This window comes from Schistocerca nitens, chromosome 9, assembly GCF_023898315.1.
Source record: "Schistocerca nitens isolate TAMUIC-IGC-003100 chromosome 9, iqSchNite1.1, whole genome shotgun sequence".
Classification (NCBI taxonomy): domain Eukaryota; kingdom Metazoa; phylum Arthropoda; class Insecta; order Orthoptera; family Acrididae; genus Schistocerca; species Schistocerca nitens.
In genome coordinates, this window is record NC_064622.1 from 302,470,299 (window position 1) to 302,484,197 (window position 13,899).

At 38.5% G+C, this 13,899-nt stretch overlaps 1 protein-coding gene across 1 annotated transcript in view; it reads left to right on the top strand.

Annotated features, from left to right (window-relative positions):
- Window positions 1–13,899, top strand: part of LOC126203675 (protein odr-4 homolog) — a 52,642-nt gene that overhangs the window by 14,781 nt on the left and 23,962 nt on the right. The window contains exon 4 of the mRNA XM_049938041.1: window positions 1,224–1,401. Within this exon, the coding sequence (XP_049793998.1) occupies window positions 1,224–1,401 (178 nt within the window). The remainder of the gene's footprint in view (window positions 1–1,223; window positions 1,402–13,899) is intronic.

A 13,899-nucleotide genomic window follows, 5' to 3' on the forward strand; every position in this document is an offset into this window, starting at 1 on the left:
TTCAATTTGAGGAATAAGTTGTAGGAAACTGGGTTGCATATTAATAGTAACTTGAGAAGGAAGAGATGTAATTAAGGGATGCATGTGCATGGATATTTTTTGTAGTAGTGTGTTTATTTGTTGAGTTGACATGAGTAAATGCAGAACGGTTCCTTAGGAATGTTATGTAGCCATAGATATGAAGTAAATGACACTGGGTAGTTGTTACTGGTGGTAAAATGAAAAATGTGAAATAAGGATAGGAAATATGAAAACATATGAAATTGACTGTATATAGTTCACTGGAGAACTATTTCAGGGGATTGAGATATGATGCTGCAAAAAGAATTTATACTGTGAGCTGTAAGATAGTTCAGTAGAAAGAGAATATTTTGTTGCATGTCTTTGACTAGCATATGCAAACAAAACAATGCTTGGTTGGCCATATTAATCTAGTCATACGTAGAATGTGAATAATTATGAGAACAATGTGTGTTAGAGCTGGACAGGTTAAAGGATAAAAGGAAGCAGTTTAGTAATAAAATGACATTAACTGAGGTCCTTTAAAATAGGCACCTGACACTGTGCTGTGCAGGCAGTGGCTATTACTGATGCTACAGGGTGCCAAAAGGTTCAGTGTAATTCTGCTAGTGAGAGATGATAATACATATATGTAAAGAAAGGCAAGGAGAGAAAATACAGATGGGATAGAGAATAAGACAGAATGCAGGACAGCAGCAAAGGGCAGAAGGCACTAGGTAATTTGATGAAGGGAGCCACATAGTCATTTTAATATGATGATGGAAAATACTGGGAATAAAAATAATGTAAAGAGTAAGTTGACAACTCATTGTATGGCCAGTGTTATTGAACATACAATGTCACTTCTTATTTAAAGATACTGTGTATTTACCTTATTTGATTAGGACACAATAATTTCAAACATATTCAGTTCAAACTATGTTCTGTCACACTTCCCTACATTTGCTTGATGATTAATCTCAAAGACATCTGGAATTTAGGGTTATGCACACATTTTTATTATTGTGAATAATAATCTCAGAAGTGTACTGTTTTTATGAAACATTTGGAGCATTCTTAGCTGTTAATATTCAATCAGGGTGTGACAGTAATAGAAATGAAACCTAAGACTGTAACAGTTCATATTCGTATTCAGTATTTCGTGTGCATGTGTATTTTGTTACACATAAAAATGTAGCTATTTTGATCTTTCCCATCCTCAGGCATACATGCAGACTGTTTAGTGCCGACAGCACCACACCATCTTCTGGCACTTCAGTAGACTGGAAATTTCAAACAGCACCTGCTAGATGGCACCAAATTGAATGCCAGTATGAGTTAGATCAGTTTTTCCCAGTCACTGAAGGCAAAGTTGCACAACCTATCAAAAAATCATTGCAGGTTTGTATTTTGATGGTATTCTATGTTTTTTAGATTTGCTAGTTGCAAACCTCCAATTTTACTTTCTAAGATGCAAAAATTATATGTTACCATTTTCATCTGTGTTTTTAATACCATTCTTGTTCCTCTGGTTTATGGCTACAAGCTTTCAGTCTAGCCTGTACCCACTGTAAGATGATATAAATAATTCTGCTGGTAAGTGATCTATAATGAAGCTTACATGTATCTCCAAATTTGCTTAAAAATTTAGACAGTCAAACAGCATTTTCTCAATATCTGAAAATCCATCAAAAGTGGATGATAAAAATTTGATTAAAGATTTGAAGACGAAAAAAAGAAAAAGGTTCTGTTAGCAAAGGAAAAAAAAGGGTTATAGCAGGATCACCTTTAAATTGAGTTTCAGATGTAGATTTTAAAAAATGTCATGTTCAGCAACAAAGAATGAAAATAATGTTACAGACAGGAACATGGAATAATAATAATAATAATAATAATAATAATAATAATAATAATAGTTCAGAGTAAGTTAAAGACACTGAAGCACCAAAGAAACTGGTATTGGCATGCATATTCAAATACTGAGCTTTGTAAAAAGGCAGAATATGGCGCTGGGGTCGGCAATGTGTATATACGTGTAAGACAACAAGTATCTGGCGCAGTTGTTAGATCGGTTACTGCTGCTACAATGGCAGGTTATCAAGAGTTAAGTGAGTCTGAACTTTGTATTATAGTTGGTGCACGAGCAATGGGTCACAGCATCTTCGAGTAAGTGATGAAGTGGGGATTTTGCAGTACAGCCATTTCACAGGTGTACCGTGAATATCAGGAACCCGGTAAAACATCAAATCTCGGACATTGCTGCGGCCGGGAAAAGATCCTGCAAGAACAGGACCAACAATGAGTGAAGAGAATCACTCAACGTGACAGAAGTGCAGCCTTTTTGCAAATTACTGCACATTTCAATGCTGAGCCATCAACAAATGTCAATGTGAAAGCCATTCAACAAAACATCATTGATATGGGTTTTTGGAGCCAAAGGCCCCCTTGTGTACCCTCGATGACTGCACGACACAAAGCTTTATGCCTCACCTAGACCCGTCAACACTGAAATTGGACTGTTGATGGCTGGAAACATGTTGCCTGGTCGGATGAATCTCGTTCCTAATTGTGTCAAGCAGATGGACGTGTACGGGTATTCATGAATACATGGACCCTACATGTGGGGTGTGTGAAGTTGGAGTGATATGGGACCGCTGATACGTCTAGACAGGTGGCATGTGCGTAAGCATTCTGTCTGATCACCTATATCCATTCATGTCCATTGTGCATTCTGATGGACTTGGGCAATTCCAGCAGGACAATGTGACACCCCACACATCCAGAATTGCTACAGAGTGGCTCCAAGAACATTTCTGCTGGCCAGCAAACTTTCTAGACAAGAAAATTATTGAGCATATCTGGGGCACCTTGCAACATGCTGTTCAGAAGAGAACTGTGGTGTCATCTGCCAATATGATTGTTTTATGTACATCAACATTTAAGTTTTATATCATTTATGTACAGAAGGGGTCCCATTACTGATCCTTGGGGTACATCACATTTAATTTGTATATAGTCAGATTAGTGTTCGGATACAGTTTTTAGTTCAATATTCGTGTGCTTGATGCACACCGTCTACTTACAGTTAAACAGGAAGAAACTGATCCATTTGTTGGACAGACCTCGAATACCATATCTTTCAAGCTTTGATAGCAGACTTTTATGATCCACCATGTCAAAAGCTTTTGACAAGTCAATAGATACTCCTATTGATTCCTGTTTTTTGTCCATCAGGTTTAGGATGGAATTGATGCACTTGTAAATAGTAGTTGTTGACCTCATATTTCTGAATCCATGTTGTTCATTACATAGGATGCAGTTTTTGTTTATAAATTTCATAAGTTTGTCATAGATGTTGTGGCACTTTTGCACTCTCACAGGGGCCCTACACAATATCAGGCAGGTGCGCCAGTTTCTTTGGCTCTTCAGTGTAAGATACTCAAGACACGGTGGGGAACATAAAGTACTCAGCTCAGGCATGTTAGGTAATCAGATGCGAGAAATAATGTTCAGAATACTGTACACTGAGTAGCAGATTTGTGACAAATGACATGCTGAATAGACACCCAAGAAACTATGTATTTAGTTGTGTGCATGTTCAATTGTCATAATTGTTAAAGACACAGGGATTTGGGGGGGGGAGGGGTTAATGAGCAAGGAAATGCTATAATGATAATGTAAAATGATGCAGAGGAAAACAAAAAAATTGATTATGAACGAATTATTTAAAGTATGACATGGAATGATCATATTTATTTGCTTGCAGGCAAAGCAATGGCGTGTTACTGTTCATTGGTATGATACTGGGATACTGCAGTTTGCTTACAAGGGGGGCTGCATACAAAACACTTGTATAGTACATACCTGTATACTGTATATACAAGTGTGTGGGAATGTGGGGTAGTACTTTTTAAAATGTTCAGTAATATATAATCTATTTCCTCTCCCCCAGCAGTGTAAGTCAACAGTGTGTCCCTGGGGCTTCAGAAATGGAAAAATTTAAAGAAATGTAAAAATAAAACCACAAACTTAACAGGTTGCTACTTCTACACGAAAAATTCATTCAACACCTAATGTAGGCAGTTTGTTTATATCAATTTCCTAAACTCAATCTGTTTCCATTTTACATTTCACTTAGGCTAGAAGACATGAGGGATCAGTCACTTAGTCTAAACAAGCCTCTCACTTTCGAAGGATGGTAGCAGTCTTGGAAAGTACAAGTCCTTGTCTTCAGTTCGTTTATGAAAATTAATTTATTTGTTCTGGTATAACTTGCATGAAATAAGTACAAGTCAGTTGTCATCCATCAAATAAATGCTAAGGTTTCTTTTTTACTATTTGTGGGTTTGTAAATAAACCCACTCTACATCAAAGTAATGATTTATTGGGAAAAAGCATGAATTCTGACACAGTGACTGTAAAACTGCATGTCAAAATTAGTAGTGTTGTATCTATAATACAGGCCGCAACAAAACTATATTGGAAGATTGTCAGCTGTTCATATGGCAAAAGCAGCCTTTAGTTATGTCAAAGACTTGAGGACAGCATCTGTTATTGCTCTCAGTATTATTGAAGAAACTTTCTGGCAGATTAAAACTGTATGCTGGACTGAAACTTGAACCCTGTACCTACTGGTGGAAGTAAAGCTGTGAGGACAGGTTGTGAGTCTTTGTTGGATATCTATCAGTAGAGCACGTGCTCGTGAACAGGCAAATTTCCCAAGTCAGTCTCAGCCCGTCACATAGTTTTAACATTCCAGGAAGTCATATCAGTGCACACTCCATTGCAGAGTGAAAATTTCATTGTGGAATCACTGATGAAGATGGCAAACAAAGAGTTGAAAGGAGGGCCAAAGTTGTCATATATGCATGCAGTCACCATACAACAGTGTCCTATAATCTAACCTATTCAATTCTTTTCACATACAGAGAGTGTGGTTCTCTTCTCTCCAAGAGAGAAGAGAACCACTTGTATGAATATCAAGAGCTCAGATGGCAACCCAGTTCTAAGCAAAGAAGGGAAGGCAGAAAGGTGGAAGGAGTATATAGAGGGTTTATACAAGGGCGATATACTTGAGGACAATATTATGGAAATGGAAGAGGATGTAGATGAAGATGAAATGGGAGATAAGATACTGCGTGAAGAGTTTGACAGAGCACTGAAAGACCTGAGTCGAAACAAGGCCCCGGGAGTAGACAACATTCCATTAGAACTACTGATGGCCTTGGGAGGGCCAGTCCTGACAAAACTCTACATCTGGTGAGCAAGATGTATGAGACAGGCGAAATACCCACAGACTTCAAGAAGAATATAATAATTCCAATACCAAAGAAAGCAGGTGTTGACAGATGTGAAAATTACCGAACTATCAGTTTAATAAGTCACAGCTGCAAAATACTAACGCGAATTCTTTACAGACGAATGGAAAAACTGGTAGAAGCGGACCTCGGGGAAGATCAATTTGGATTCCGTAGAAATGTTGGAACACGTGAGGCAATACTAACCTTACGACTTATCTTAGAAGAAAGATTAAGAAAAGGCAAACCTACGTTTCTAGCATTTGTAGACTTAGAGAAAGCTTTTGACAACGTTAACTGGAATACTCTCTTTCAAATTCTGAAGGTGGCAGGGGTAAAATACAAGGAGCGAAAGGCTATTTACAATTTGTACAGAAACCAGATGGCAGTTAGGAGTCGAGGGGCATGAAAGGGAAGCAGTGGTTGGGAAAGGAGTGAGACAGGGTTGTAGCCTCTCCCCGATGTTATTCAATCTGTATATTGAGCAAGCAGTAAAGGAAACAAAAGAAAAATTCGGAGTAGGTATTAAAATTCATGGAGAAGAAGTAAAAACTTTGAGGTTTGCCGATGACATTGTAATTCTGTCAGAGACAGCAAAGGACTTGGAAGAGCAGTTGAATGGAATGGACAGTGTCTTGAAAGGAGGATATAAGATGAACATCAACAAAAGCAAAACGAGGATAATGGAATGTAGTCAAATTAAATCGGGTGATGCTGAGGGGATTAGATTAGGAAATGAGACACTTAAAGTAGTAAAGCAGTCTTGCTATTTAGGGAGTAAAATAACTGATGATGGTCGAAGTAGAGAGGATATAAAATGTAGACTGGCAATGGCTAGGAAATCGTTTCTGAAGAAGAGAAATTTGTTATCGAGTATAGATTTAAGTGTCAGGAAGTCGTTTCTGAAAGTATTTGTATGGAGTGTAGCCATGTATGGAAGTGAAACATGGACGATAAATAGTTTGGACAAGAAGAGAATAGAAGCTTTCGAAATGTGGTGCTACAGAAGAATGCTGAAGATAAGGTGGGTAGATCACATAACTAATGAGGAGGTATTGAACAGGATTGGGGAGAAGAGAAGTTTGTGGCACAACGTGACTAGAAGAAGGGTTCGGTTGGTAGGACATGTTTTGAGGCATCAAGGGATCACAAATTTAGCATTGGAGGGCAGCGTGGAGGGTAAAAATCATAGAGGGAGACCAAGAGATCAATACAGTAAGCAGATTCAGAAGGATGTAGGTTGCAGTAGGTACTGGGAGATGAAGAAGCTTGCACAGGATAGAGTAGCATGGAGAGCTGCATCAAACAAGTCTCAGGACTGAAGACCACAACAACAACAGAGAGTGTCAACCCGGGGGGTACCATTCTGGCAAAAACATTTGCTATTGGTTGGAACTGTCTGACAGCACAGCGAGACTGCGTAGTGCAACGTGGCATTGTGATAATGTGGCAGATGTGCTGCACTACAGAGACTGTGGCATGTTACACATTTATTTTGCTTTTGGCTTGGTTCAGTACACAGCTGGACAAATCAAATCAAGTGACATGACAGATGTATTACACATTAGGACTAAAGAAATGGTAGTTAAGACAAAAAATAACTTCCTCATTTGATGAAGCAGCAGATATATTAATATAGCCTGTTCCAGATTCCTATTGCTGTTTACCAGATGAAGATGCAATCGATAGCTGCTCCCTTCTTGTGGCACTTTTCTTCATGGCTTCCAGCTTTGGTTCTTTATTCAAATAAATGTGTAATTCTTATAAATGTTGTTCCGACATAAAGAGCAATAACTTTGTCACGAATCTCAGGACACTTTCATTTCAGAATAGAGCGACTTTGAAATCTCTCCCTCCCTCCCTCCCTCCCTTTCTTTCTTGGACTCCATTTCCATGAGAAGCAGAAAATTCTAATTCTTCTTCAAACTGTAACACTCTGTTTTCCATGCTAGCATTGCAGAGTGAAGAGCAGCACAAGATACAACTGATATCCAGTACTCATTAAGCTCTCCTACTTCAGTTTTTACTGCTGACAAACCTGATGATTTATCAATGCTTTGGTATTTAAATGCAATATAGTCTGCAATGTATTTCACCTCATCTGGTAGAATATCAGAGATTACAGAGTAATCACACACTGTTACCATATCTGTAAATAAGGTTTTGTAGACATTCACAGCTTCTGGTATTTCTTCTACTGGAGATTCAACATCATCATTTATACAGAGCTCACTGGTAATGAAACTTAAAGTACAGAATCTTATTCAATGTCACATTGAGAAGACTCTGCATTTAACACTTCAGTAACTGGTCTGTTTCCAGAGAAAGAAATGCCGCTCATTACCCGTCAGTATAAGGAGATGCACCCCTGTTCCTTACTTTATATGATGTAGGGTTATTATAAAATACACCTAATCCTCATACTCTGGGATAAAAAATTCCAAGCAATCTTGATTTAATCAGAAAGTTAATATGTAGCTGACTTTTATACTTTTTAGGCTTTTGAAAAGACCAAAGAGAGAGTTTATTGACATAATGAAACTGTTGTGGAAAGGCAGCAATCTATCTGCATCACTAACTCGTATTGCTGAGCAAATGTCTACGTATCTCTTTAGAGCTTTCTCCTGAATTGTGAGATTGATTAAAAATCCATTACACATCTTTTGGAACTCTTTAGAGTTTGAGATTCAGTCTCTTTGTGAAGAAAATACTTCAAAGTGTCTACTGTTTGTGTCATCCTTATAGTCTGCCTTGTTAGAGAAGTTACATTTAAGTGTGATTCAGTAATGTCGTGTGTTATTGTTAACTATTTTGTGTGTATCATGTGTTTTCCATGTTAAAAACACGCAAACTTTATAAACATAAAAAAAAACTCGCAAGAAGAAAGGGCAGGATGGTAGGAACAACTTCCTTGGTACTATAGGGAGCTGCAGAGGAAGACAGATTGGAATACACCCACCAAATAATTGAGGATGTAGTTTGCAAGTGCTACTCTCAGATGAATAGGTGGCAAAGGAGAGGAATTCATGGCAGACCCACATCAAACCAGTCACACCACTGAGGACTCAAAGTTCGTGTATTGGTGCCTTATTTCCTTTGGACACATCAAGTAGTGTAATGACCCTATTCTATGAAATGGATCTGCAACAATTTGTAACAGGTGTCGTACATCAAAGAAAACCATTAAATTCCTGGTATTGTTGCCTGGATTTACAAAAATGTTTAATCTATATTGACACACAATTCCTTCCAAACTTTTATATTTTTCTCACCTGTATCATGACACCGCTGCAGGGTATATTACCAATTTATCAGCTGCCTTAATGATCCTCTGAAGCAAACTGATAGTCATAATTGTGGAAATTATAAACCAGTTGCTTCCACTGCTAACCCATGGACCATGCAAGCTTAAACATTGGAATGTGGCTTGACGAAGATACGCTCCGACGAGATGTAACATCTACGACCATCGACATTCATTTCGTCAAATGTCGAAACTGCTGGTCTCATTGGGGTAGTAAACGTTCTACTTAGCTTTCAGTAAATATAGATATCTTCAAGAGTACCAGGTTAACATTTAAATTCTTTCATCTCTTTCTGAAGCGTTGCCCTGCACAGCAAAGGAACTTTGTGCTTTCCCAAGTAAGTGTATGCTTTTTTCGATGGAGCTCTCAAGTCATTGTATTGTCATCTGAATTCCACTTTACCCTTCTGTTTTTGTTCAACAGACATCATATTTGCACCAGGGTAAAACATTTTGACAACAGATTGTTTACGTTTTTGTGCAATTTGGCTTTTTCTTATGCTTCGGATAACTTTGTTTGCTTTAATGAAAGGTCATGGTGAAGGGCATTTGTTTTGTTTCTCAAGGCTACAGAAGATCTTTTTTAATGCTGCTTCTTTTTGTGCATTTAGTTTTTTAGAAGTTTAGTCACAGCAACCAGTCCCTTTAGCTTCCAAATCCTTATTCACTATTTCACTGATGGGATCTATAACTGTAGTCCGGTCAACTTTTTTATGTTGATTCAGTTTCCAAAGTTGTGGAAGTTTGTTTTTGCAAATTTCTTACTTAGCAGTGTTGTGCACGACTTCCGGATACTTAAGTCATTAATTTACTGTTATTTTTCATAGAATTATTTACTAAGCACTGTACAAATACATTAATTTCTCATTATTAATCAGATAAATAATATACAAAAGTGATAAAATATTAGTGGCATGAATTGCTACAGTAGCTTATTTTGATGAAGTTTCAAAGTAAAAATTCAAAAAGCAGCCAACAGGATTTGAACTCTCAACTTTTAGCATCTCAGGCATGGATCTTAACCACTATACTATGCAGTTGCTTGCAAGGGAAACTCACCATCACATCCCCTTCATATTTAGTGGCAAGAGGGCCCAGTGCACATTGAAAACCGAACACAATTCAAGTATGAAAACAGGAAGAAGTTGTACTGAATTGTGGAAAAAAGCAAAATAGAAACAGTGAACGGTCCAAGCACATGACGTGCAACATAGTGCAGTGTGGAACAGCCATGGCATCATGATTAAGTGGTCATTGTGTCGGATTGCAAAGCAGGCGAGCCGTGTTCAATACTTCTCCATGCCTTCCCCCCCCCCCCCCCCCTGCTGTATTCAAATTTCTCTCTTTGTCATGGTGCAATGTCTGTTTGCAACAGCAAGGTGTAAGGAAGAGCCCTATACTGAATGTTGATTCTACATGAATACTCTATTAGCAACCGAAAGGAAGTGGCTTTTGAAAGGGAACTGCATACATTTGAAGTAAAGGTGACAAGTCATCCAAATTTCCAACAGAAAATACGTCTTGAGTGTTATACATGGCATTAGTAACTACATTTGTCATATGGTAGGAATCTCTTATCAATGCATCTAATTTGTATGCCTAGTGAGTGAGGTATGCCTCCTTCCCTGATTTAGATGTTCGTGTGAGTGTGATCACTCCAAAGGAAATGAAAACATAATAGCTTGTCACATAAGCTGCATCAAATGAATGCAACAGTTTCACAATCACACAGTTTCTCTGTGCTGTGTCAAAACCTATGTTTTTGAAGTTGTTTTATTTTGGAAGTTTTGACTCTTAAATTCCTTTGTTGTAACATAATTCACACACATTTGTTGCTTTTCATTTCTGTGAGACGTCTAAGTGGTGTTTTGCCTGCTCTCACTATTCATCACATTCACTTGTGACAGTAATGTATTCTTACCACATGAGTCATATTTTATAACCAATGTACAGTATGACAACTGCCAATACTACAGAAAGAGAACAAACTTTTCGATGACTGGACGGGCAGTTTATAATGTGGGCAGTTCATAGTGTTGTGAAAATAAATAAATGGCTCGAAGGAGTTTCGTACCCGGCACGTCCGCTTAGCAGTCAGACACCATGATCACTTAACCACAATGCTGTAGCTCTTCCACGTTGCTCTAGTTTGCACTTCTTGTACTTGGACCTTTCATTGTTTCTATTTTGCTCTCTCTCTCTCTCTCTCTCTCTCTCTCTCTCTCTCTCTCTCTCTCTGTGTGTGTGTGTGTGTGTGTGTGTGTGTGTGTGTGTGTGTGTGTGCCCTACATGGTTCAGTACACCTTCTTCCTGCTTTCATGATTTATCTGTGCTCAATTTGTGATGAGCTATCCACTGGGCCATCTTATCACTAAACCTGGGGGGGGGGGGGGGGGGGGAATGGGCAGTTTGCCTTGTTAGACTATCATTGTTACTTGTAAAGCTCCAGAAAATCATGCAAAATGTGCAGGTATAAGAGTTAAGTCACAAGTTGTACTATTTTCTTACACTGAAATAGATAACACATCTTCAGAATACAAACAAAATAAAGGTTATTTCCCTAAGAAATGAAGCTATACTAACTGGGAGCAAAAACCTGAGCAACATAATTTCTGTATTTGCTACACAGTTTTGTGAATCATTCACTGTCGTAGAGTAATCCAGTAACATGTGAAAAAAAGCATTAAACTGATGCAAATTGATTTATGTTAAGGTAATTTTGGTGTTAAAATTATTCTGTAATTTCTTCCCCATGCCAGTTAGAATATTTATACTGGGGTTTGCTGTGAATAGTAGCTTCTTTCTTGAAGGTAACCATAGTAGTTTATTGATAAAATCTCATTCATAATCTTCAGGTCGAAAATGAACTGAAAACACACATGCACAGTTTTCACATTCATTTTGTTTGTGTGTTTGCATCAAACTTTTCATTCACAATGCAAGTGCTGATGTTTGGGAAAACCATGATAATTAAAATTTGTCATCTTGAGCAGTATTCATGCGTTGTGCTATGGTGCAATTGCAGTGACCCCTGCTCAAGATTGACACAAAACAACTGATTTTCCTTTGCTGCTCACCACGACTTCTGTGTTTTGCTCTATGCACAGCCACCACAGTCCTCAATGTGACTTCAAGGTGCGCAGGGATGTCTGGGAATTATTTTCTTGTCTGGGACCAGAATGGCCTACTTCCTTAGGCACACAGACACAATTTGGTATCAGCTCCCCCGAACTTGGTTGCATGTCCCAGTTGGAATGTGCATCAAGTCCCTTTTCTGGGACCATAATAGTGTGCTCCCTGTGTGTTTCTGTACACTCCTTCCTGGTTAGTATCCTGACCATAAATTAGGACCAATTTATTTCAAACACCTGAAGTTTGTTACCCCCCCTCCCTTCCCCCCTGAACTGATTGATGTTACTCTTGTCGTCTTCTGATATTTCTTATTCACAATCTACATCATTACTCTGCTACTCACAATAAAGTGCCTGGCAGAGGGTTCAGCGAACCACCTTCAAGCTGTGTCTCTACCGTTCCACTCTCGAACAGCATGCGGGAAAAACCTGCACTTAAATTTTTCTGTGCGAGCCCTGATTTCTCTTATTTTATCATGATGATCATTTCTCTCCTGGGTGCCAACAGAATGTTTCCACAATCAGAGGAGAAAACTGGTTATTGAAATTTCATAAGAAGATCCGATAGCAATGAAAAACGCTTTTGTTTTAATGATTGCCACTCCAATTGACATATCATGTCTGTGGCACTATCCCCCCTATTTTGCGATAATACAAAAGTAGCTGCCCTTCTTTGAATTTTTTCGATGTCATCCATCAGTCCCACCTGATGCGGATCCCACACCGCACAGCAATACTCCAGAATAGGGCGGACAAGCGTTGTGTAAGCAGGCTCTTTAGTAGACCTGTTGCACCTTCTAAGTGTTCTGCCAATGAATCGCAGTCTTTGGTTTGCTCTACCCACAATATTATCTATGTGATCATTCCAATTTAGGTTATTTGTAATTGTAATCCCTAAGTATTTAGTTGAATTTACAGCCTTCAGATTTGTGTGACTTATCGCATAATCGAAATTTATCTGATTTCTTTTAGTACTCATGTGAATAACTTCACACTTTTCCTTATTCAGGGTCAATTGCCACTTTTCGCACCATACAGATATCTTATCTAAACCATTTTTCAAGTCATTTTGATCATCTGATGACTTCACAAGACGGTAAATGACAGCATCATCTGCAAACAATCTAAGACGGCTACTCAGATTGTCTTCTGTGTCGTTAACATAGATCAGGAACAATAGAGGGCCTGTAACACTTCCTTGAGGAGCGCCTCTCTCTTACCTTAATCATACTACCAGCTCAGGTAATTTACTGTGGGTTTTCACTCATGTGGGTATCGAGCGACAGCTCATTTGGCTAAAGAAGTGATTACTCGCCCAACATTCACTTTGTCAATCCTAGGTGTGGATTTGCAGGTGCAAATAAGACCTCTACTCATTTGGAGTTGGAACATCTGGTGGACTGCTGCCTTCTTTAATAAACTGTGCTCTATCAAAGAGGCCACAGCTACGTGCCATTCTTCTGTGATGCATTCTGCATCCTCGACACTACCTCCTCTGACAGTTTCTATTATAATCTGTCTTTTACTAAGTTTTTAATTGCTTTCAATGCAGTTAGCTATTTTTTTCTGCTGCACTGTATTGTACTATTTTAGGACTCCCTTTGGTAAAGCACTCTGGTGAAGCAGACCTTTAAGATTCCTTTTCCTTGATACTAGCCAATGATGAAAGAACTGTTGAATAGGTTTTTTCTATTGCTGTTGTTAACAATTTGGCTGTATCAGATTAGGGGTGGGATGCCTGCCATGACATGCTCTGCCCAGGACACGCTAGAGTGCGCCTACACTCTAATCAATCTGTTAGTTCTCACATTTTCTTTCACTATAGTTGGACCTACTGCTGTGCTAATAGAGCTTGTCTCATAGGTACATGCCATTATTTGCAGACTGGCTTAAATTGGTCCCCCCCCCCCCTCCACCCCTCTCTGGTGGTTGTCATGTGAGTAGAAATCAGTAGTTGTAATTTCAAAACATTATGTTATTGGACTTTCAACTTCACACACACTCATTTTGGCATTCCTAGTGCTGAAACTGATTACACAGATGAAGCTTCAATTTAGTAACATTTATTGCAGAAAAAATTGAAAAAGTGCCCTAGTATTCAAATACGTAAGCAAACACGTGATATTTCTCCTTAAATTTAATTAGCCGTGTACATCACAAACAAATA